Consider the following 25,103-nt stretch of genomic DNA (forward strand, 5'->3'; position numbering starts at 1 on the left):
CATGCGATCGTAGCAACAAGTAACTTCTGTTAGTAGGCTTTTTTTTAGCACTTTGATACTGTTTAGTATGATGTTCTTAGTGTTTTCTTTATATGGTTTGTCGATAGTCGTTAATGCTCCGGAACCGTTCGAGGGAATTGAAGATAAAGATTTCGACAACACTAAGTATCACTTTGGAGAAGGCAAGTGTCCTTGATAATATTAATCCCATTATAAGAAAGTGTGTTTTTTATTTTTATTGTATGTTTGTCAATATGAATCCCATGTTTAAGGTTTACTGGTACTTTCTATATTATCCTTGTTGCTTGTGTTGGAGTCGGGATGTCAATGGTAGACTTGTTTAGCTTCGCTGTCTTAGATATGGATAGGTTACTTAATAACCTGATTACCTGTCTATGCAACATGAACTGGATTATATAATCTTTGTAGCAACATGTAATATAGGGATTCTGAGCAGGAGGTGGTATGATGATGGTACAGGTATGCGCAGGTGCGGGTAAGCACTGTGAGTTGGTGGTAGTACCTGTTTAGGATTCTAAGAACCGGTTCATGAAGCCTGTAACCCGACACAATAGCGTAACCACGAGGTTTATATGAGTACAGTTTGGTCAATTAATTAGATGTTCTTCTTATTCTGTACACACTAGTTGGCTATTGAGTGGCACAAGAGGGGGCCTCTGTAATGGATAGAATTTCTATTAGCGGTGAAACTTTAGTGGATGCATACAGATTTGGAGTCGCTTTGTAAATACCTTGTAGTGAGACCCCGACTCTACACCCTGGAAGTGTGAAGCAACACGGGAATCATGACTCGTGGATAACGTGTGCAACCTCTGTAGAGTGTAAAATTGATATATCAGTCGTGCTTACGGTTAAAAGTGGGTTTAGACTTCTTTATGATTAATAGGGGATCTTGGATTGTTGGTTTTGGATAGTCGCGTGGTGGTAATCCGATGAGTTGGTAACTGTGTATAGAATACCTGGTAAGTTTGGTAGTCGGATGAAGTCTAATGAGCTATTCTTATGGAGTCAGTGTTGTCACATATAGTAAATAGGACTGCTACGTCTTTTTAGTCTTGAGTTAAGATGACATAAATACAGTAAATCCGAGTTAAGCTTTTCTTTTTTTAAACCCCGTATCATACTTTTCCACACTTGCAAAGTATGATATATATACTTACGCTTGCTATTTTTAATAATAAATGCCGCTCAATTAGAAAAAACTATTAAAAAAATTAAGTAAGCTGAAGACTACAATAAAAACAGAGCATCCTAAGTCACGTTACCCTCAGCCGATTTCTTATGATGTGCTCTAAAGTTTTGTTGAAGTGTTCTCGTGTTCTTCCGCTGTTGTTCAAAACCTTGATATTTATTTTAATAGAACTGTTTTTTATTTGATATAGTGTTATTATTATTCATAACACCAATATATATATATGATAAAATTAATCTTAATATACATAAAATTTACATTTATAGCTTGTAAAATCGGGTGTGACAGCCTCTCATAGCCTTCCTTCCCGCTCAAAATCATCCCAATTCGATCGGAAGCTGCCGAAACCTAAACCCCATGAAGATCTCCGAGCTCTCCCCCGAGTACCGGCAGCCTCCGCCGCACGCCGGCCTCCTCACCGACCTCAACAGGGTCGTCGCCGACGTCGAGGCATTTGACACCTCCGACTCCTCCCCGGATAAGCTCGCCGCGGATCTCCGCCGCCTCCTCACCAGCCTCGCCTCCGCCGCTTCCTCCTCCTCCTCACCCCTCACTGCAGCGTTCAGGCTTAAGGTATGGAACCTCGGCTTCCGTCTCTGGAACGCGTGCGTCGACCGCGCCAACTCCACCGCCCTGGCGAGGGGCCCCGTCGCCAGGGTCGCGGAGGCGGAGATCCGGCAGGCGGCGCCGGAGCTCCTCCTCTTCGCCGGTCTCCCTGACGTCCCCAACGCCGCTGCGAAGGCGGCCTCCTTGTTCCACCGCACCGGCATGGTCTGGCTTGACCTCGGCCGCTCCGACCTCGCCTCCGCCTGCTTCGAGAAGGCCACGCCGCTGGTTTCTGCCGCCGAGACGGAAGAGGATCGGACCGTGCTCCTAGACCTTAACCTCGCGCGGGCGCGCACGGCGTTGGGCGCGGGCGAGCATGCCCTCGCCGTGGCGCTGCTGAGCCGGTCCAAGCCCCTCGCGGCGGCGTCTCTCGAGGGGATCAAAGCCCTCGCCGTGGAGTACCTCCTCATCGGCAAGGCCGCCCTCACCACGAAACCCTCGAATCCCGCCCTCGACGCGTCCAGCCTCCTTACCGAAGCGCTTGATCTCTGCGAGAAGGCCGCGGCCTCCCCCTACTGCGCCACTCCAACAACCCCGAGATCCACTCCTGCAGCCCCAAATTTCCAAATGATCAAGGATCAATGCCTCCGCTTCCTCGCCGTCGAGCGTCTCCAAGCGAACGACTACGAGGGCACCCTGCGCTGCATCGGGGTCTTGAGGGCCTCGCTGGGACTGCGCGAGGAGCACCCGAGCGTCGGGTTCATGGCGCTGCGCGCGTATCTCGGCAGCGGGAACTTGACGGAGGCCGAGAGGGAGCTCGAGAGGCTCATGGCGAATGCCGAAGCGCCGGACAGTGTGTGCGTGTCGGCGGCCGAGCTGTACCTTGCCAGCGCGGGGCCGGAGGCTGCACTGAAGGTGCTCGCTGCGCTTGCCGCACGGTGCCGCGCCGGGGGTGCAGCCGCAGCGGCAGCAGTGAGGGTGGTGAAAAAGGTGGTCGAGGGTGCTGGCAGGGGGACTGGGCGCGCAAGAGCGATCGCTGAGCTCGTGTCGGATGAGAGGTTGGTGGCGCTGTTCGATGGCCCTGCTAACGCCCATGAGCGTGGCACAATGCAAGCACTGCTGTGGACCTGGTGTGCTTTCTCTTACACCACTGAACTTCTATAGTCTGTAAGAAAATGTGTGCGCCTGCTGAAGCTGGCATTTGGAATTTTTGGACAGTGCCACTGAACATTTCCACGCAAAGAACTACGAGACCAGCGCGGACTTGATTGAGAGGTCGATGCTTTATGTTTCCCGTGACGAGGAAAGCAGATCCCGCCGCGCAGACTGCTTCCGAGTACTTTGCCTTTGCCATATGGCGCTTCGGCATCTCGACCGGGCCCAAGAGTTCATCATTGAGGCCGAAAAGGTTTTGATCTTTCTCCTTGTCGCGTTGTTAAGTGATCTTGTGGTGATGCTTCTTATGTTTGGCTCAAAATGTTTATCTGCAGGTTGAACCCAATATCCACTGTGCTTTTCTGAAGGTAATGATCTATACAAGCTGTCAGTTTTACCGGGATCTAATTTTTGTTTTTAGTACTTTTACTAATACAGATGAATTTTTTAGTTTAAGATCCTTGTGCAGAAGAAGGAGGAGGATGCGGCTATCAAGCAGATGAAGACCATGGTGAGTTATGTTGACTTCAACCCTCAGTTCCTGACACTCTCAATCCATGAAGCTATTGCCTGCAAGTCTGTCCGTGTGGCAGTTGCTTCATTAACCTTCTTTCTGGGCCTCTACTCTGCTGGGAAGCCAATGCCAATGACCGAGACTGCTGTCCTCCGCAACCTTATATCCCTCCTCCTTCGGGAGCCAGGATCTGAGGCTGAGATCCTGAAATACTCAAGATGTGCCAAGCTACGGATGACTGAACTTGGCGTGGAAGCTTTTTTTGGCAAGGGAACTGTAGGGATGCGTGAACTAAATTGGTTTGCAGTCAATACATGGAATATGGCTTTAAAGGTGGCAAATGAGAAGAAGTATGATTATTGTGCTGAGTTCTTTGAGCTTGCAGCTGAATTTTTCGGTTCAAGCAATGTTGAGGATGAGGCAAACCGTCTTCTGGTTTGCAAATCATTGATCATGAGTGTCAGTGGCATGCTCCATGCTGAGGAGCTAAACAAATTTCCATTGTCAGATTCTGATATTAAAAAGGGTGTTGAGATGCTCAGCAGGGCTGGCAAGGTAAACATTGAGGCATTGAGCTTGCCAAATATCAAGAGTTACTGATATCTGTACGTTCGAAAGTATTTGATTTTCTCAGACATTATTTTCATTCAGTTGTACTTGTACTGATTTGCAGCTATTACCCTCGACTTGGCCTTCTGCTCCATTTAACTCTGATCAGTTGGTGGATAACAACTTCCCGTTCCTCCATACCTTCACATTCTACCAACTTCTTGACAGGATGGACACTAGCGCACAGCCTCAGCAGCTCCAACTAGTCAAGAATTTTGCAGCATCTAAAGCATGCACACCAGATCATCTTCTCAGGCTTGGGGAAATAGCTTCGCAAGGTACCCAACCGAACCTACTGGTTGCTGAATTTGCCCTAAAGGCCAGCATCACCACTGCCCTTGCTTCTCACTCGCCGAACTACGGGGTAATCAGCGCTGCCCTCAGGAAGCTAGTGTACCTTTCTGGGTTCCAAGACTGCAATGGTAGCAAGAGTGATACAGCCTATGATGTATTTCGACAAGCTTTCCAGATTGTGGTTGGACTGAGAGATGGTGAGTATCCATATGAGGAAGGGAAGTGGCTTGCAACGACTGCATGGAACAAGTCATTTTTGGCTGTGCGCCTTGGGCAAGTTTCAGTTGCTAGAAAATGGATGAAGTTGAGTTTGGATCTCGCTCGGCATCTTGAGAGCATGAAGCAGAATATAACAGTGATGGAGGAATACATCGAACACTTTCAGAAGATATATGGTAAAGAATCTGATGAATGTAGCCAGCAAGATGGGGCACCAAGTACCAGTATGTCTGGCAGCGCGTCTCAACCTGTCCTAGTATAGAATTTGTGAATGGGGTCAGTTCACGGCTGGAGAGATAAACAGAGCATTTGTTTGAATGATATACAGATAAATTTCTTTCCATCTTATTGATTTGTGGTCAAATGTTCTTTCATTTGATTATGAAAATTCTGCATCCATTTGATGATTTCTATATCAGATGTGGATTCTTCTGTTGGCAGTACGGACATCGTTGAACTTTAGTAGGCTCGTCTGTAGGAGAAAGCCAAAATTTGTCTCATATCGGACAATATCTCAATAGCCATCTAGAAACGTTGGCAGTAAGAGCGTCCTTCAGTTTTACCATACTGTATAGATGGCATTGCCATCCAAATTATTGTGGCAGAAAGTTGGGGTTGAAGAGGACCAAAGAAACAGAACTTGAAACATTCTACACAACCATAGAACTATCTGACGTGCACTATTCTGAACATACCAAAGGGGGTCCTTTTCGATCGTGGAATGATTGGTTTTACTCTGTGAATAACCCTTTCTTTTTTTTGTTATGGATATTCTATTGCCTTACACAGGGACCAGGTTCTGATGGTGATGCACGATCATAACCAGCTAGTGGTGCAGCAGCTACCCCTCTTTGGTTCAGCAAACACCTGAAGCGTGCCAATCTTGATGTGACTGATCTTGGGTCTTTTGCAAGCTTCTCAGTCGGAGCCCACAGCCTCTCTTCAAGCCAATGCAATGCAAGAGGATTAGTGAGTCAAAATTGTTTTACAGATGGTAGTGCATTCATGCATTCCTTGGTATATTGATGAGTATTTTCCATCAAGCGAAGTTCACATATCATACTATCAGGAGCTACAAGGTTGCATGTAAACTTTGCTTCTGTTACTGTGAACCATGCCCTTAAATAATATTTTGAAATATTGCAACTCAATTGCTAACTCGGACCCTTTTTTTTGGAGCATATTAAATCTGCAAATAGGCATACCAGTTAATGATATCGTAGCCATGCGATATTGCTATCTTTTGAGATCTTAATACAAAATCTCTGTATGCATCTGATACGTTCATATGGTTATTATTCAACCTGTAAAAGGATTATCTTGAGTTAATTGACTGATACTAGAACACGACCAATTTCTTTTCTACTTTAAAAGGAAGTCACCAAAACACATCAGGTAACTTGTCAAATTATGAGTTCTCTTAGTTAGAAATATACCATCCTTCAATGTGGGGTGTTGCAGTCCAGCAGCCTGAAATTCATAGAAAGAATGAATGTGTATGTTCTATAGATCAACTGTTCTCTATACAATTACTAGGTCACTGTGCTATATTAACTGTAGATGCAAATGCTTCTGCTTACTTGTGTTAACTTCATCGCCTCCTAAGTGGACAAATTGAACTTAAAAAATCTTGCTAAAATCTGAAAGACAACAAAAAGTAAGAAACTCTGTTAGGGTGATGTTAAGATATTTACTATTTTCTTCCAATGGTGATTGAATGCAGATAATGTATCCATTATACGTGCTCTTTTTTTTTTTATGAATAACTTGCTCTTTCAGGACATGTCCACAAACTAATGATCTTTTGAAATAACAAGCTTGGGAGCAACTTCATTTTTGTCGACAAAATCTGTATGATATACCACCTGAAAGAATGCCATCAATGACTTCAAATGTAAAGTTGTTACTGACATCAAGTGGTTCTCTGCAGCTATCTGGTGGCCACAATGATGGATAGCCAATGCCCCTGAAAAGGTACAATTTTCACAATTGAATTGCACTTGTGAACTCTAGTGAACTTTCTTGAATGACAACAACAACAGCATTTGTCCCAAGCAAGTTGAGGTAGGCTAGAGATGAAACCCAGAAAATCCAACTAAAAAGATGATGAAAAAACAATAATGATAATAAATGTACTATTAATAGTAAAAAAAATAAAAGTAATAACGGTGCAAGAAGATTGATGCATAAGTTATATTTCTGGCACGTAGATTGTTAACATCCACGCGCTTCTATCTGTGGATAGTTCTTTGAGGATATTCTAGTCCTTCAAATTTGTTTTTACAGACTCCTCTTATGTTAGGTTTGATTGACCCCTGCCTCTTTCTATATTATTAGCATGTCTTAGTATCCCGCTATGCACATATGACTTTGGAAGTCTCCGTTGGATATGTCCAAACCATCTCAATCGATGCTGGATAAGCTTTTCTTCAATTAGCGCTACCCCTACCCTAGTAATAGTGAACTTTCTTGAATGACATTAATGGATAAAGAACGAGTTTCGCCCTTCGAATGACTTCATGTAATTCTGGAGCTTATGATTTGTAGTATACATCATTGCACATTTGAACATAATTAAGTTTCTTACCATGAACGGGCATGGCCAGGAACATCAATCTCAGCCAACACATTTACACCTCGCTTTTCAGGATACCTGCAAAGATATGGATAAGTAGTTTTAATCTGGGAGACGTCTAACTATATAAGATGTGAGAACAAAAAAGGGAGGGGTAAATTTGACACACTGGATATGCAATACAGATGTTCATATTTTGACTGACAAACTAGCTTGCTTATGTGTGTGTGCTTACAAAATTCTGAAGGTACTGCTTTAGTGCTAATGTGTCACTGCATTGGCCCTGTTAAGGGCACTATATTGGAGATACCCAAAGATGTGGCTCCACATCAGTACATTAAACTTGCAAACTCTTCTATTTCATATTTTGCTTAGTTTGAATACCAATTGTGGAACAATGAAACACTAGAGAGGTTTCCTTCATTTTGAAGGCAATAACCTCCCAGTTTTCAGTGCTAATATAGTATTGGTATTGGATGGGCTGTGTATGTGAGAGTGTGAGAGAGGCCCATTGTGATGTATATGTACACCCATAAGCAATGAAACACTAGAGAGTTCCTATCCTAAAAATTTGCAGTATTGTAAACTTTCAAACATTTAATAATGAAAGTATAACGCACCATACAATGTCGATAGCATCAGACATTGTGTATCTCTCTGAATAAGAGTATGAACCGTTCCACAGTTTGGGGTATGAAGGTATTTCAATGGGAAACGATTGCTCGTCTACGATGTGCCAATGGAGAACATTCTGCATGATGAAAGAATAAAAGGAGTAACATAAAACAAGAGCTATTTTTGAGGAACATAAACAGATTACACAATAACAGTCCAAGTATATTGTAACTTATCAGTCAAGCAATTCAAATTGAATGTCAATCAAACCTACCAATTTACTGTAGGTCATTGCATCAATCACTCTTTTGATTATCTTAACAGGTAGGTAATGCCTTGCTGTATCTGCAAGCATATAGGCTTAAGTTAGTGTTGTTATATTGATACTTTCAATGGTGTTATGGTCACTTGCTGGATGTCCCCATTAATAACATTTGTCATTTAGAAGGTTGTAAAAGGTGGAAATGGTGATTATATCTAACCAATAAGAAGTCCCCGGTAAGGAAATCTTGGTGTGTCAGTAATTATCCAAGGAGCTGAGTTGAGTTCAATAAGCCTTGATGTGAAATCAAAGTAACATAGTTGAACGAATGTCTGCATTGATGAAAAAGTTTACTGTTGGACTACAAGATTGGGAGTGTAAATTTTGCTTACACTTATGTATTGCTTGTTATTGGATAGGTCATACAAAGAAGTTACTTGTAAGGCATGAAGTGCTCCAAAAACTGTTTGAGCCTACAAAATATTGCAAGGTGTCATCGATTATTTTACTAGTTCTATCAAACTATTTGGAGTGACTTGCATCGTTCATAAACGGTAAATGTTACTGAATCACTCGTTTCACTTTCTTTTGCAACCTAATAACATTTCCCATGTCATACAGATTTACATGTAGATACCTTATGAGGGGATATTACATTTCATTGTGGAGCTGATGTTACATGGTACTTATTCACACAGATAACTTATGATTTGCTTGTAAGTGTCCATCTGGCATATTATACGTTAATTTGTATCTCAGAGACTTCATAAGAAAAGGCCTATCAAGAGGGTATGAGACAGCATTATGCATGTAACAAGAGATGCTGAAGGCATGCACGGTGCGAGGAGTCTCTGAATTCATCATCAAGAAGAAGGGTTTGTTGCAACTGGGAGTAAGCTTCTAGTGTCTTTTTAGATGATGCCATTATTATAGCGTTCACAACATAAAACAATGTGCTTTTGCTAATCTCGATCTGTGCATATAATGGATCACCTGTTGTAGGAACAGTCAAGCTATATGACTCATCTACCCCAAAGTTGAGCTGCAGAAGATGAACAATTCAAATTATTAACAGAAACAAATGTTGCAATCAGTAGATGAACATGCATATCATCAGATCAAACGAGCAGGTTGCCTCATCGTCGGTTGTATGGACAACTATATTTACACAGGTGAGAACCAAAGAACTTGGGTTTCTACCGTCGACAACGTGGTTCGGTGTTATCAAATCAACCATCCTCTGGAAGGCGTCCTTCAAGACTGCTTTCTCGTCAGAATATATGCTTCCCACCATTGACATTGTGATATCCTTTTAGACATAGAGTTTCTGAGTTCCGTGGGACACCGACTTTGGCATCGGCCAAAAGTCGATGTTATCAGCGGCGATGTAGGATCCAATTGCCAGAAATGCAAGAAGCAGCCTCAGAGCCGGTGCCATCTTTGCAAAGTGATGGGGTTGATATCCTTCTCTACCAAAACTGCAATACCTAGAGTAAGAAAAGAATCAATGAGTAGTGAGTTCTGACAAACGCAACCACGGCAGGTTCCACAATCTTTTCTTGGCATGTCCGATGAGCCAGCCTCACCTCAGAGAAAACTCTAGTTTTTCTCGAGTGAGAAATGATGGAAAAGAGACGTCGCAAGGAACAATGCGGTAATCTGCAAGCGCAAGGCAAGTACCTTTTCTCCCTTCCTACACGTGTTGGGAAGAGAATAAATAGGAAACCTTGTTGAACAAACTGACGTCAAGGAGTGGTTAGATAAGAGGGAAGAAAAGGCTTGCACAGATCTGGTGCACTTTGGTGAGCCAAAATCAGGTACGGATGGCCAAGCAATCAGCTCACTGATGCTAATCTTGGTAGTTTCACTGCTCCATTGTGACCCTGTCTCGCCGGGCCCACCAATCAGCGTCGCCTTCTTCGTTGCGCCAGCCGTTTCTGTTTTGGAGCTCGCACGTGCGCCGTCGCCGAATCCAAATCCGAATTGAATCGCCGCGTTATCCTACCGAATCCGACTCCAGCGCGAGCTACCTGGTCCCCTCTATATATACGTGTGTTTCCCTCCTCCAATGCCCATCTGCGCCGCAACCCTAGCCACCGCTCGAGCTCGTGCCGCCGCCGCTCAGGTCCCACGCTCTGCCCCCGCTGACCGAACCTCTAGCATCGCCAGCTTGTGAGGAAGCTCGCCGACCCGTTCCTGCCGCCTTCCGACCACCGGAGCGACTTCCCATCGACAACCTGAGCACCTCCACCGCCCTCACCATCGTCGACCTCCTTTCCGTGCTCCGCCGCCGAAGGTATGCGCCAAAATGAGTTCGTCATTCGCCCCTCTTCCTCCTCGTCCACTCTTCGTCGCAGATGGTGCCTAGCGATGAGGTTTTCGTGGTTTCCGGTGAAGTCCGAGGTGGCGGTTGTCGTGTTCTCACCGTCGCCCGCCCGTTTTCCCCTTTAGTCTTCGGCTGTCCGATTTAGCGCATGCGGTCAGGATTAAAAGAGCCCGATACCCCTTCGCGATTTAACCATAGCCGTCCGATCAAATCGTGCGCCCTGGATTTAATGAAGTTGCCCAGTCAGCACCAGTGCCCAGTCAGCGCCCACCTCAGCCAGCCACCTCAGCATCCTTGCTGACGTGGCTTGACATGTCAGCCCACCCGAGCCCAGTCAACCCGCTGACGTAATAATTAGGATTTTAATTAAAAAATAATTCCCTTATTATCTGAAATTAGGTAATTTGATATTTAGGCCCTAAACTTTTTTGTTTTCACAAATATGCCCCTGGTAGTGCTGTATTTTTACTTTTAGCCCCTGAACTTTTAGTTAATTACACATAGGTCCCTGAATTTTGCATATAGGTCCCTAGAGCTTTCTATTTTTGCAATTTAGTCACTATAATTTTTCAGAAAAGTCCCTGTAGATTAAAACTATCACAACTTTTACATACGAGCTCCGATTTAGACGATTCTTACGCTCATGCGATCGTAACAGCGTGTACTGTCCATTAGTAACCTTTTTATAGTGCTTTGCCTCTGTTTTGTGTACTGTTCTTACATATTTGTGTTTGTGTTGTTTGTTTCCAGTGTGTGCGATGGCTGTAGGAGACGAGCATTGTGCGAACTTGCAGGACCAGTCATTCGAGGATTTTGATCAACCAGCAATTGAAGGCAAGTGTCCTTGAGCATCTTGCACCTCTTTTAGGACTTTTATATTAATTATTTATCCTTCTTGCATGCTTGTCTAATTTGGAATCCTAAAATTAGGGTTTACTAGATTTTGTATGATTATCTTTGTCACCGTTGATGAGTCATGGGAAATGAAGGGTAGATATGCTAGTGTTGTTATGGGTGGGATAAAGGTTAATCTACACTAATGTTTATGTAACAAGAATTTGGGTATGAAAATCTTGCAGTAACATAGTATAGGGATCCCAACTGGATGGTTAATTTAAGGAGGAGCTGCATAGCAAGGTTGTGTTTGTTCCTGTGTGGGATTCTTATGACCGGTTTGTGAAGCATGTTACCTGGCATAACAGCACAACAACAAGGCTTATATGGGTATGACCTGGTCAAATAATTAGTTATCCTTCATGTTCTGTACGCACCAGTGGTCAATGTAGTGGCTCAAGAGGGGGCCTCTGCAGTGGATGAAATCCCTGTTAGCGGTGAAACCTTAGTGGGTGAGTATGGATTTAGGGGTGCTTTATAAAGGTCTTGTAGTGAGATCCCGGCTCTACACTCCAAAAGTGTAAAGCAAAACGGGAATCACGACTCGTGGATAAAGTGTGCAAACTCTGCATAGTATAAAATTGACCGATCAGCCGTGCTCATGGTTAAGAGTGGGCTTGGACTTCTTCATAATTAGTGGGGATCTTGGATGGTTAGTTTTGGGTAGTCGAGTGGTGGAATCCTGATGAGTTGGTAGCCGGATATGAGATATCTAATGAGTCTGGTAGTCGGATGGAATCCGATGAGTTGTCCCTTTTTACTGTTGAGGTCATCACACCTAGTAAATATGTTGCTATGTCTTTTGAGTCCTAGTTTAGACTGGCATAGTTGCAGTTAACCTGAGTCAAGCTTTTCCTTATCTTAAGCCTGCATGTCATATTTTTCCCACACTTACTGAGTACTCTATGTATTTACGCTTGTCTTCTCCCAAACCCTTATTGCTGCTCAGAAAGCGAAGACTTCAAAGACCTCCCGGACGATGGAGCCGAGTTCTAGGTGAAGGAAGAGGTCGACCTGAAGGCCATACTCTAAGCTGATGCTCCCCTGGACAATGCCTGTAGATGGATAGAAGACATGCTGCCGCTGAAAGTTATCTTAGTATTTTTTTTAGACTTGCAGGTCTTTTTGTAAGGAATATTATCGTTATTTAATGATATAGTTATATTATCACTCATAAAACCACTGTATATATGAAAATTTGATCCTGATATATATGTGAAATATATCTGATTTACCCTTTAAAAACCGGATATGACATCCATATAGACTATATGAGTATCTGACACATCACTGACCCGTGGCCAGTGTTTGACAAAGTAATACTATTTTGCGCAAGTGCGCTACATATATTTAGTGATAAATAAGTGTCTAAACGGGCACGCTCTGCCATTCCTTGCTACGTGCCGAGGGATGATTCACTGATTATATTGCTGGCTATTTTGCAGACTGCGTCTGTTTTTGTTTGTAATGGCAAGATGGCAGGAACGGGGAGGTGCCGATGCTGGTTGTGGTTAGCAAAAAGTGTGACAATGGAGAACTGGTTGGTAGGTAGCTCACAAGTTTTCGCCCGTTGTCACTGCCCACCGCAGCGTCACGGTACTGCGCTCTTGAGTACGAGTCATAGCTTGTTGGCCTTTCCCCGCTGTTGGTTATTATTTTATTTTATTTTTGAAGGCTATTGTTTAATCTAGCGATGGCTAATGCTGCCAAACTGCGATTATTTTTGTTTAAGAATTCAATCAAAATTGCAGGAACAAACAAGATATCGACCCAGATAACAAACAGAAGTATCTGGTTCTTTCCTTCAGGTGGCTTGATGCATGAGTTTGCAGGAGATACCACATCAGAGTAAGATTGAAGCTATCCCGGCGGGCGGGGAGGTAAGTCATTCTTCAGGAGTTGATACACGTAATTTACATGCTGGTAGCCTGATGGATGAAGGGTACGAAAGAAGTCGTTGTGCATCGATTTTTTTTTTTTAGAGGCGTTGTGCATCAGTGCATGACATGGGCATGGTAGACGGGGCCGACTAGGGAAGAGAAAGAACCCAAACTAGGGAAGAGAAAGAAAAGATCGGATAAATTCAGTAGCACCCGAAGAACGCAGACAATGCTACATCATCTCAAGTAGGTTTTTCTTTATTGAACAACAGTTCCAATAGTTGATCGGATAATTGTTGGTCGAATAAGTTCTGAACGATAGAAAAGAAAGTTCCTGTAGCTGGCTCAATTAAGTTCCAAATGTAATTGAAGGAAAGTTCCAATAATTGGTCAATTAAGTTTCAAATGTTATAGAAGAAAGTTCCATAGTTGGTAGAGTGAGTTCCAAATGTTATTGTACAAAAGTACCAATAATTTGCCGAATATGTTCTAAAGGTTAGAAAAGAAGGCCCCGTAGCTGGTTGAATAAGTTCTAAACGTAATTGATGAAAATTCCATTTGTTGGCCAAATAAGTTCCAAAGGTTAGTGACAATTATTCCCTAACTTGTTGAAGAAGTTCCAAACATTTAAGAATCTGATAAATAAATAAAATGCTAAAAATGAACTAGGGAAAGAAAAAGAAACAAAAATCAAAATAAAAACACTAAGAAAGCACATGAAGAAGAAAGAAAGAAAAAACATAAAGAATGAGAAAGAAAATCATTGGTGAACAATAACCGTGACTTTATTTCATTATTAATCCTTGGATTATAAATAGATATATAAGGTCCAACAATAGACTATGGTACGATACCTGCAATACAATAAAACAAGGATGACATCACGTAAACAGTTCTTGTGCTACAGTATTTACCTGAACATCATTGTTCATCGTCTCAAAAACTGTTCACATACCACTTTACTCCCTTGCGGCGACTGTCACGGGCCGCACGCGGTACACAACGAGCTGTTCCATGTGGTTGTGCTGCAATGTCGTGGCGTGACGGCGCGTGGGATCCACGTCCACATGTCCAGCCATGTGTCGGTGTAAGACACTAGAATCCACAACGGCGACGACTACGTCTCCGTAGGACACCTCTGGACCGAGCGCGTTGCCTGCGAGCCACATGCACTGGATTCGTATCCTCCGACTTTATTCCTGAAAAGTCAGGGGTGCTACAGTAATGTGACTTTGATCAGCTCTTATCCGTTAGATCGTGAACGGATGGATAGTGCTATGTGCTACAGTGCACGGTTGAAGGGTGGTTAGCTGTATGTTTTGTCTGCTACAGTACCGTCATACGACATCAGTGCGCGTGGCGAGGCCGCCGTGATGCGTGCAATTTGTCTGCACGGATGACGCAACACATGTTCTCGTTAGGAACGAGATCAAGAGCTAACATTTTCAATTACAGTGTACCACTATTATTTCGATTTTAGCGATTTTAGCTTCTGTATACACGATGTCCATTTTTGGGGTTGTGCCCAATCCACCAATTAAACCTACTTTGTTTTTGTAACTTGCTCGATTAGCTTCGGGAGCCTGGGCAAGTAGCAAGGCATGGCGGTCGAAGCGGTGCAGTGACGGTGAAGACGACGTGGTTCACCGGCACGACGAACGGCCGGAGGATCAAGACGTGGGGGGGCTCCAAGCGCGGCTTCATGGACTCCACCATGTCCGGCGTCGACAACCCCATCATCATCGACCAGGACTACTGCCCCGACAGCACAGGCTGCCCGGAGCAAGGTAACGTACGCGCGTACCGATCGATTGCTAGCATCTTGCAGAGCTCACCATTAACTGTTTGCAGAGCTCGAGCATCAAGATCAGCGAGGTGAAGTACGTGGGCATCCGCGGGACGTCGGCGACGCCGGTGGCGGTGAACTTCGATTGCAGCCGGAGCAACCCGTGCAGCGGGATCAGCCTGCAGGACGTGGCGCTGACGTACCGGAACCGGGCCGAGTTCATAGCAGGGTTAAAGTTACCGATCGGAGTTTGGTTACCGACCTCCATCGGTAACTGAAAATTTTCGATAATTATGGTTACTGGTCAAAAATTTAAAAAAAATTAAAGAAAATTTATTTGGTAAAATTTAAAATTTGGAAAAAAATTCGCGATTTTAGCCGTTCGGTAACCGATCGGTTTGGACCGGTTACCGAGCGGTTTTTGCGATTTATAGAGTGGTTTTCTCGAATTTTTCGTATTGTCGGTAACCGCTCGGTTTTCTCGGTAACCGCTCGGTTTTCTCGATTTATCGAGCGATTTTCTCGATTTTCAGTGAAGTTCAACAAAAAAATCCAAAAATTATCTTAATCTTCTAAAATCAATAACTAATTCATCTGAGCTTCAAATCAAGTGAAACAAATTTTGTTGGTTTCCTTGTGACATGATCTACATGATAAAAGTATTTATACTCATAAAAAAGTTCAAAATTTTCTGTGAGAAATTGTATTTGTTAAATCAAGTTAAATGCATAGTTTACTCTTTGCTAATCAAAAATTATGAAACTAATTTTGTTAGTCTTCTTATATGATCCTATGCCTTTTAAAAATATATAAACTCATGAATTAGTTATTGTAATATGCATGATTGTGTAAATATATTGTGACTAGATTAATTCATAACTGACCCATCACACCTCAAAAATTAGTGAAATCACTTTCATTAGCTTATTTATACTATGATTTACGTAGGAAAAATAATAGTAGACATGAAAAAGTTAATTACAATGCTATTTCTTAACATATTCACTTTATACTTGTAAACTTTGTAAAAATCATAGAGAATTTAATAAAACTCTAAATAAAGTGAAATCAATTTTAAAGATTCTCTTAAAATACGTTTTACAAAAGAAAAATATGTGTTTGCATGTTACACTTTTCTTTAACATGAGTTAATAACTGAGCCGCACGCTTCAATTTTTTTATTTTTTTAAACTTTCTCCCTATAGAATATGATGCAAACGATATTATTTTTGAAAAAAAAATTCACAGAAGGTCTTAGAATTATATCTAGTTTTTTAAAAAATTTATTATTTTTTTAAATTTTTTGAATTCAAATTTTGGTTACTGTTCGATTTTTGAAATCGGATCAGACCGAGAAGATCGGTAACCGTAATTTTTGAGACGTTACCGACGCATTTATGAACCGTGGTTCATAGTCGCCCAACGAGCATCATGCAGGTCACAAGGCAACCCACGCCGCAAGAGCAGGCCCAGTTCCTATAGTAAAATAACCTCGCTCTTATCATAAATACTTTAAAAGTACATCTATTTTTATAATTTTTTATCTTCAAAATATATATCAAAAAGCTCCTATACACCGAGCCATTGCGCGCGGCGTAGCAGATGGTGCGTGTTTGTTCGTCCAGCGTTGGCAGTTGAGGGTGATAGGTATATGTTTTAAAAATAAATCTGTCACCATTAAAAATAAAAAATATTTTGTTTTAATGCTTTTAAAATTCAAAATATTATCAAAATAGTCATGATTTTTTTTACATGACACTATGATCTAATTTTAAAAAATCAGATAAAAATATGATAGGTACAATAAGAAATAAAAAAATTCAGACTATGTATAATATTTTTTTTCTTTTTTTCTCATTATGAAAATAATTGTTTGAGTTAAAATTTTATAGGGAGATAGATTATAGCATCTTCTACACCATACTTCTTTAAAAAATCATAAAAGATTCGATAGTGTTTTGAATTTTAAAAGTATTAGAATGTTTATTTTTATTTTTTTAACCTACAGTCGGTTTAAAAAGTGATATGTTTTTTAAATCTATCACCTGTTAAAAAGACAATAATAACCTATTTTTATATTTTTCAAACAGGCATCTATTTTTATAATTTTTATTTTTCGAAATAAAAAATCCGGTGCATAGCAGAACACCTCCGTACGTAGGCTGCCGACGTGGGAAACCTCAGAACCATCAGATTAAACTACCTATCATTCATCGACGCCACGCCGGTCGCGAGGCCGTTCCAGTGTCCCCATCCCGCACCGCCGGCTCGACGAGAACTTCACACGGGCGCTCGACGAGAACGACGGGGAAAGCGAGGCCACACGCCCAAACCGTGCTACTCCCGAGCGGCGGCGGCATGGAGCAGGAGCGGCCGGCGGCAGTGGTGGCGAGGAACAGGAAGGTGCTGCTGCGCGGGTACATCAGCCGTGCGCCTAGGGAGGACGACATGGAGCTCGTCGACGGCGACTCCGTGGCGCTGCGCGTCCCCGAGGGCGCCGGCCCCGCGGTGCTGGTGAAGAACCTCTACCTCTCCTGCGACCCCTACATGCGCGGCAGGATGCGGGACTTCCACGGCTCCTACATCCCGCCGTTCAAGCCAGGATCGGTGAGCCCCCTTCTTCAAATCATTTCCCCTTTTTTTGAGCTTGATCTCTGTCGTTAATTGCCCGAGAAATCAGGCGTGCATTCGTCTGTGCAAAGTGGATTTGCTTGCTGATTAGTCAATTCCTTGGTTTGCAAAGGTAATTGAAGGGTTGGGCGTAGGGAGAGTGGTGGACTCCACTCATCCAGGATTCACTGCAGGCGACATTGTTTCGGGGATGACTGGCTGGGAAGAGTATAGTCTGATCAGCAAGCCTGAGCAGATGAGGAAGATTCAGCAGAGCGACATACCACTCTCTTATCATTTGGGGCTGCTTGGTTAGTTTCTTACTCATGTTTATTGAATTATCAGTTGTAAGTAGACATCAGAAGTCATGAACAGAAGATGTAATGATGTGAAGTACCTAAAAAAGTGACCGAACAATTTTTTTAATGTTTGTGAGAGGAAAAGTAGATTTAGATGTTGGGTAGAACGAATGCTGTGAGCCTGTGACAGATATGTGGAATCACCAAATGAGCAAAGATTGTGTGGTTGAGGGAAATATGGAGCCATATATTGTAGGTTGACTAGAGGAGGGGGTTGAGGCCGAGTTGGTTCCTAGAGCCCCCTCCCACACCGGCGACCCGGGTTCGAGCCCCGGCGCTGGCACTGGAAGGGGCCTTGGTTCCCCTTCTATTTGAAAAAAAAAGAAAAAAATATATTGTAGGTTGACTAATTATTGTAATCAACTATCAAGGTGGCCCATGCTAATAGCGTGGTTAGTCTCACTGCAATATTTTGTCACAATAACCTTTAATTAAAAATTAGTCACTTTAACTTTTTTATGAGGTTAACGTCGTTTAGTTACAAAACATATAAAGTTAGAAGAAGAGATAAAAATTATGTTAGTGGAAGAGAAAATTATTTATGCTCCAAACTTATACCTGAATCGTATATATGTATCGGTTTGATTCGTATACATTTTGATCAACTGCTAAAATCGTGCGGCCCAACCAAAATCAAAATAGGTTTGTCTTGCTTATATGTTGTGTCTTGCCTGCTGCCTACTTGATGCGATGACCTTTAGCGACACGGTGCTTCTTAATCTATTATCTTAGTAAGAATTTTGATTTTTTTGTTATGAATTTTAGCTATTGATTCATTGTATTTTAATGGACTCTTTATTTAGGTATTTGATTTTTATAATAATTTTTTTCTAAGACCATATTTGATATGGATCATTCTTTTTTTCTATTCTAACCTCAATTTCAATTATTATTTATTTTATTTTATTTGGACTCTTTATTTAGATATTTTGCTTCCCGAACTATATGGAAATCGAACTACTAATTTTTCATAATTTTTAATTTCGAATTTAGCTATTTATTAATCGTATTTCATATGGGCTCTTTGATTTAATCTAGACGGTTAGATGTTCATAACAATGAGTGGTCTAGATCGTTTTCTTTTTCCGATTAATGTGGTAGTTTCGTGACCTTAAGAGCGAATATGGTGACTCCTTTGACACTCAAAATAATAATATAATAGATAGATTAACATTATCGCAATGAAATTAGTGTATACTGATCAATGTAGATGTTGTTTCTATTTTATTTTCTGTGTGAGTTATTCTTTGATCCAACAAGCTGACACGTTGTATTCTGGTCTTCCCCTCACAGGCATGCCTGGTTTTACAGCTTATGTTGGATTCTATGAGATATGTTCACCAAAGAAAGGGGAATTTGTCTTTGTTTCTGCTGCATCTGGAGCGGTTGGCCAGATTGTCGGTCAACTTGCAAAGCTCCATGGCTGCTATGTTGTTGGAAGTGCTGGAACAAATCAGAAAGTACTCATTCATACTAGACCCCCCTCTCTCTCTCTCTCTCTCTCTCTCTCTCTCTCTAAATCGTTCGTACCGGTGCTTGCATGCATTGTCGGTATAGTTGCATCATCTAGGGTCCACAATAATGTTTCAGGTTGAGCTCCTGAAGGAAAAGTTTGGATTTGATGCAGCTTTCAATTACAAGGAAGAGCCTGACTTGACTGCTGCCTTGAAAAGGTCAGGCCTTCTCTTTCAGGGGAAATGATATCCGCTTAATTTAACTTGCATGAACAATTGACGAACCAAGCTAGGATCATACTGAAAAGAATGAACTTTGGGAACTATTGATGAGCCTATGTAATCATCTGTCAATAGAAAAAGTTTTACGTACCTAGGACATACTATTCCTGAAGATACCTTATTCATATGAAGCACTATACTGTGGAACTGTTGATGTATGCAAATGTTTTCCTGCCACGTGATCAAGTAAACTCAACAAAGAATTCGGATCATATTACAATGCTGTGATCTTGATGTGCAAATCTTTTCCTGTGCAGGTACTTTCCTGAAGGTATTGACATCTACTTCGAAAACGTAGGTGGGCCAATGCTTGATGCTGTACTTCTTAACATGCGGATGCACGGCCGCATTGCAGTATGTGGGATGGTCTCACAGCATGGGTTAACTGCTCCTGTTGGGATCCACAACCTCTTCTGCCTGGTGAGCAAGAGGATACATATGAAGGGATTTATCCAGAGCGATCACCTCCACCTGTTTGTACAGTTTGTCGATGACATTACCAAGCATTACAGAGATGGCAAGATTGTGTATGTAGAAGATATGAGTGTCGGGCTGGAGAACGGACCTGCTGCCTTTGTCGGTCTGTTCAGTGGTAAAAATGTTGGCAAGCAAGTCGTGTGCGTGTCGCAGGATTGAAACCTGTGTAAATTCCGGTGAATATTTGGAAAGCTTCCTAACATTAGAACCGCCGTTGGATTCGAATAAAAAGAAAAAAACAAACACCTCTTATTAAGCGTGGCAATCGTTGGATGTTTCCTGATTTTGTTTAACCTCTAGCTTCAGTTGCTCCAGTTGTTGGGGGTATGTTGTCTTTGAAATATACTGAGTGAAGACATTGTTTTGTTCTGTATGAATCCAAGTGCCTACTAGTTAGGAGATACATCGTCTGTACTCTTTACTCTTCGCACAGTTTTAGCTGCCCGTCATATGTAGCTTAGTCACAGTTTTACTATCTATTTTTCTCGGTAGCTTAGTCAGTCTTCGTAGACTGCTCAGACTGGAGACCCTTGACTCGGGTCTTCGGAGACTGCTCAGACTGGAGACCCTTGACTCGGGCTGAAGACCCTTGTTCAGTCTTTCTGCCGTGTATAGTTATGGCAACTGCTTGGAAGTCTTAAAGCAGCAAGACTATAGGAGCAAAAAGAAGAAAAGGCATACTCCACTGAAAGGATTATCCTCATGTTAGGATTAATTGAACGCAAGAGACATGAGATCTATGTGGAAAACCCTTCAATGCATAGGGAAAAACCACGGGATTAGTACAAAATACATGTATAGAGATAACTCATATTTATATGCGCCTTTTTTGGACTTGTATCCAAGTAGGACTAGGATTTTTCTGATTTGAGGCATTATCTCTACACACCATTTAAGAGCTGTGTGCATGTGCGGGTAGTGGTTTTCTGCTCCATCACAGTAGTAAATCGATTCAGAATTCATACTGAATGAGAACGGAGACCATAGAAGGCGCGTTCGGTCTCTTTGTCGTATGCCGTCGACAGGCAGTTCCTTCTTCTTTTTAAAGAGCTGTGCGCATGTGATGTGCTCATCCAATTATCGCTGGTAGTGGCTTCTGCTTCGCGTGGATCAACCGGTGAGTTTTCTGAAACTCCTCATCTTGTCCAAAATTTATAGTATTTTTGAAAGCGCGCGAAAGTGGGACGCTGTACTCTATCCTTAGTATTGCATGAGAAGAAAAAAAAACTTATATTTAGGCTTCTTTGTTGAACATCTAGTCTTGCAAAAAGAAAACAAGCTATATTTTTACCTTTTTTTTTTCTCTGGAGGCAACTCTGTGGCATCTCCATGTTTATTGCCTCTGTAGGAACAATATTTCTTCTTTGCAAGTGGTGCCATCGAGTGTCCTTACAAGTTTTAAGCAGGTGATACTGGGGTCGAGAAGGCGCAGCTTTTGGCTGAGAAGCTGTGTTTCTACGCCATGTTTGGGATGGCTGGTGATATCAAGTTCCTCCTTTGGTTGCTGCTATTGAGCAGCTCATCATCGTCGTTTGGTTCTGAACTTGATGTCCAATGCTTAAAGACTGTACAACAATCAGTGATTGATCCCAACGGCATACTGAAATCCACATGGACATTTGACAACATCACCGCCGGTTCCATATGCGGGTTTACTGGCGTTGCGTGCTGGCACCCCGATGAGAACAGAGTATTGTCCTTGCATCTCAGCAACCTCGGTCTTGAAGGCCAGTTTCCTAAAGGTCTTCAGAATTGTACAAGCATGACCGGCCTGGACCTGTCAAGTAACAATTTTTCAGGACCCATCCCTTCCGACATTGCACAGCAGCTGCCGTCTCTGACGTCTCTGGACCTCTCATACAATAGCTTTACAGGTCAAATCCCAGCTGGCATCTCAAATATTGTTGTCCTGAACATCCTCAACCTTCAGCACAACCAACTCAGCGGTCAAATCCCAGGGCAATTCAGTCTTCTTGCTAGGTTAACATCGTTCAATGTTGCAGACAACTTGTTATCAGGGTCTATTCCGCCATTTCTTTTTGACAGGTATCCGGCTTCCTGTTTTGCCGGTAATCTAGAGCTGTGTTATACATCTCTAGGTAGTTGCTGGAGCACAAGTAGCGATGACACCAGTATAGGAATGATTGTAGCGGCAGTAGGGTACGTCTTGGGGTTCGTGGTGGCCTTCTACTTCCCTCACTGGTTCATCTTCTCCCGGAAGCTCCATCCCTACATCGTCCGCATTTGTTGATATGATCCGTTTGTCCTGAAACTTTGTCTGACACCAAATGAGCAATTCGACTGCAACTTAGTTCTTTTTTTCCTGTCAGCAGCATTTTTTTTCACCGAATTGATGTGCATGGAAAATTAGCAAACGAGGTGCATAATGCACATTTATTTCAACACTTTCGGTTTCCAAAATGATTTTTTTTTCCTCAAATACGCAGAAGAGCTGCGTATCTTTGTATTAAGATAGAAGAATCAAATGAGTATTACACAGCAACCAATATCAGGTTAAAGTTTAGATGAAAAATATTAGGGGCTAATATAGAAGTTTTAATAACTAGGAAATGTAGCAGCAGCATGAGCTAGAGAACCGAAGCTACTCAGACGCTGAGAGAGGATAGAAAGGTTCTTCGCACCGGCGGAGCACCATCAATCAACCTCCTCTCAGATGATGGCCACCAGGGGTTTCCAAAATGATTTGAGGCATCAAACAAACCTACCACATCTCGAAATTCAAAAATAAACATAAGGATGAAATTGATTTTGAGGCTTGTAGAAACGCCTCCTTCAGAAATTTCATTCGAGGAAAGCGAGGTCGACGACCCCATCACAGCAGTAAAGTGATTCAGAGTTCAATGAATAATCAACCAAGAATTACACATCGTTCTTCCCGTCTACGTTTTCGTCATCCCTAAGGCACGTCATAAACTCGGAGGACGTGTGCTTAAGCGCATGTCCACGTCTCCTTTTTTCTAGCCGATGACAAGGCCACAGAGCTGATACCGTTGCAGTTTATTCACGCTGGGCAGATGTAGTGACTACCTCCGCATGTTGCCGTGACAAAGAAAGTCTACGAAGACCGACCGGAGACACTTGGCGCGGACTCCGTCCTTGTGCCGTGTGCCGTGTGCCGTGTGCTTGTCGGGGGAAGCGTGTGCGGTGTCCCTGCAGAAACGACTCATTTCTTACGACAAGTTGTATGCTAGAGTAGTAGTATATATAGTATTGTACTGTGTAGTTTGATCATGACCAGGTTTTGCTGGCATTGACTCGCGTCTGATATGCGCCATTCCACGAGGGTCGTCTTCTGCCTGCTGCTCCTAAGCAGCTGCATCTTATCCTCGTGTTCTGGCAGCGGCAGTGACGTCCAGTGCTTGAAGGACCTGAAAGAATCTCTGGGTGATCCCAATGGCGAACTCTCCACATGGAATTTCACCGACGACGGCTTAGAAGAGGAAGGGTACATATGCCTATTCAAAGGAGTCGAATGCTGGAAGCCGGGTGAGAGCAGAGTCCTGTCCTTGCGCCTCGCCAACCTGGGGCTTCAAGGCTCGTTCCCTCGAGGCCTTGAGCTCTGCAGCAGCATGACAGCCCTGGACCTGTCAGGCAACGGCCTCACAGGGCCCCTCCCTGCGGACATCCACCTGCAGCTGCCGTACCTCACGGATCTGGACCTCGGGTACAACAGCTTCTCAGGTAGGAGTAATACCCAAATCTGTTTTTCATCAACCCTATTTCTTTCTAGAGAAAATGCAAATGATCGATATGCAGCCCTTGTGTGCATTTCTCAGGCGAAATCCCGGGCACCGTCGCAAACCTGACGTACCTGAACGTCCTCGGCCTTGAGCACAACCGGCTCACCGGCCGGATCCCGGAGCAGATCGGCGATCTTGCTCGGTTAACTTCGCTTAATGTTGCAGATAACTCGTTGTCAGGTCCCATCCCGGAGTCTCTCCAGAAGTACGGGGCTGCAAGCTTCGCTGGTAACGGAGGGCTCTGCGGGGCACCGATGGACCGCAAGTGCAAGAAGCGATTCCGGGTGCGGCCCGCTCGGATACATCTCGAGCTCCGCAAGATCAACGACGCGTCTAGCATCGGCGCCGCGGTGGGGTTCGTCGTGGGGTTCGTGGTGGCCTTCTACTTCCCGCACTGGTTCGTCTTCTGTGGGAGTCTCCGGCCGTACATCTTCCGTGTGTGCGTCTAATACGTCGGAGATGATCAAATACTAAATAAAAGTCTTTGGGATAATGGCTCGAACTATAGAAGGATCCGTTGAATTCAACCCTATAAAGAGTCTATAAATATAGAGAACTTTTACAGTACATCTAAATGAGTGTATACCGTATATTACTATTTGTCTTTGTAATCTAATACTATTGTAATAAAGATTTATCTCATGTGACTTTTTACCTCCACATCAAAGGATCATTCATGTAAATTCGTGCCTCTATTCAATTCCCTAACATATAATGTAATTGACGAAAATGCTTACACGTATACGAACGCAACTTGAAAGGCATCCATACGATACAATATTTTGTTGTACAAGATACGGTTGTGTTTACACTCGTGCCATTCACAGAAAAAAGAACCGACCTATGTGATGGCCGAGGCGGCTACACCGGTGACACAGTGTAACAGCCATGTGCCCACCGAAGTTCGCACGAGAAAATATAACATGAGCAGTTCTCGCCAAAGGCATTTACGTGTGCTAAAGCGCATGTACGTAGGTATACACGCCCTCTTCTCCAGAGGTACTAGAGGTCTCCATATATTTGTCGTGACAGATCTACAAACAGTCAGAGACCGAAGACTGTTCACGCAGAGTGGGTCTCTCCACCGTGTGCTGTCGAGAGGCAGCAAGGAGCTTGTTGTCCTAGGAAGCGCGTCCCTGCCGAAACGTTGACGCTCCACTCGGCTCCCCTCCCTGCCGAACTTCTGAGCCGGAAGTGCAAGAAGCGGTGACACGGATACGCGCGCGTCCTGGGGAGCACGGCTCAGGCTGCGCAGGGCGTCCAGTTGAATCG

At 43.2% G+C, this 25,103-nt stretch overlaps 2 protein-coding genes and 2 pseudogenes across 2 annotated transcripts; 3 read left to right on the plus strand and 1 right to left on the minus strand.

The window, feature by feature from the left end:
* Positions 1-1,527: 1,527 nt before the first annotated feature.
* On the plus strand, positions 1,528-5,691 carry LOC133890679 (TPR repeat-containing protein ZIP4-like). Its single transcript, XM_062331174.1, has 5 exons — positions 1,528-2,889; positions 2,978-3,167; positions 3,250-3,282; positions 3,366-3,983; positions 4,102-5,691. Exons 1-5 carry the CDS (start codon positions 1,571-1,573, stop codon positions 4,810-4,812), a joined length of 2,871 nt encoding a protein of 956 aa, XP_062187158.1. The 5' UTR covers positions 1,528-1,570; the 3' UTR covers positions 4,813-5,691.
* On the minus strand, positions 5,324-9,440 carry LOC133886047 (beta-hexosaminidase 3-like; annotated as a pseudogene).
* A 1,646-nt stretch (positions 9,441-11,086) lies between these two features.
* Positions 11,087-15,166, plus strand: LOC133886060 (polygalacturonase-like; annotated as a pseudogene).
* A 1,899-nt stretch (positions 15,167-17,065) lies between these two features.
* Positions 17,066-24,398, plus strand: LOC133926301 (2-alkenal reductase (NADP(+)-dependent)-like). Its single transcript, XM_062372161.1, has 8 exons — positions 17,066-17,495; positions 17,632-17,809; positions 19,151-19,317; positions 19,448-19,530; positions 19,851-20,193; positions 21,518-21,534; positions 23,402-23,772; positions 23,868-24,398. The coding sequence occupies exons 1-8, from the start codon at positions 17,247-17,249 to the stop codon at positions 24,278-24,280; spliced, it is 1,821 nt and encodes a 606-aa protein (XP_062228145.1). The 5' UTR covers positions 17,066-17,246; the 3' UTR covers positions 24,281-24,398.
* The last annotated feature ends 705 nt before the right edge of the window (positions 24,399-25,103 follow it).

This window comes from Phragmites australis, chromosome 1, assembly GCF_958298935.1.
Source record: "Phragmites australis chromosome 1, lpPhrAust1.1, whole genome shotgun sequence".
In the NCBI taxonomy this organism is placed as follows: Eukaryota; Viridiplantae; Streptophyta; class Magnoliopsida; order Poales; family Poaceae; genus Phragmites; species Phragmites australis.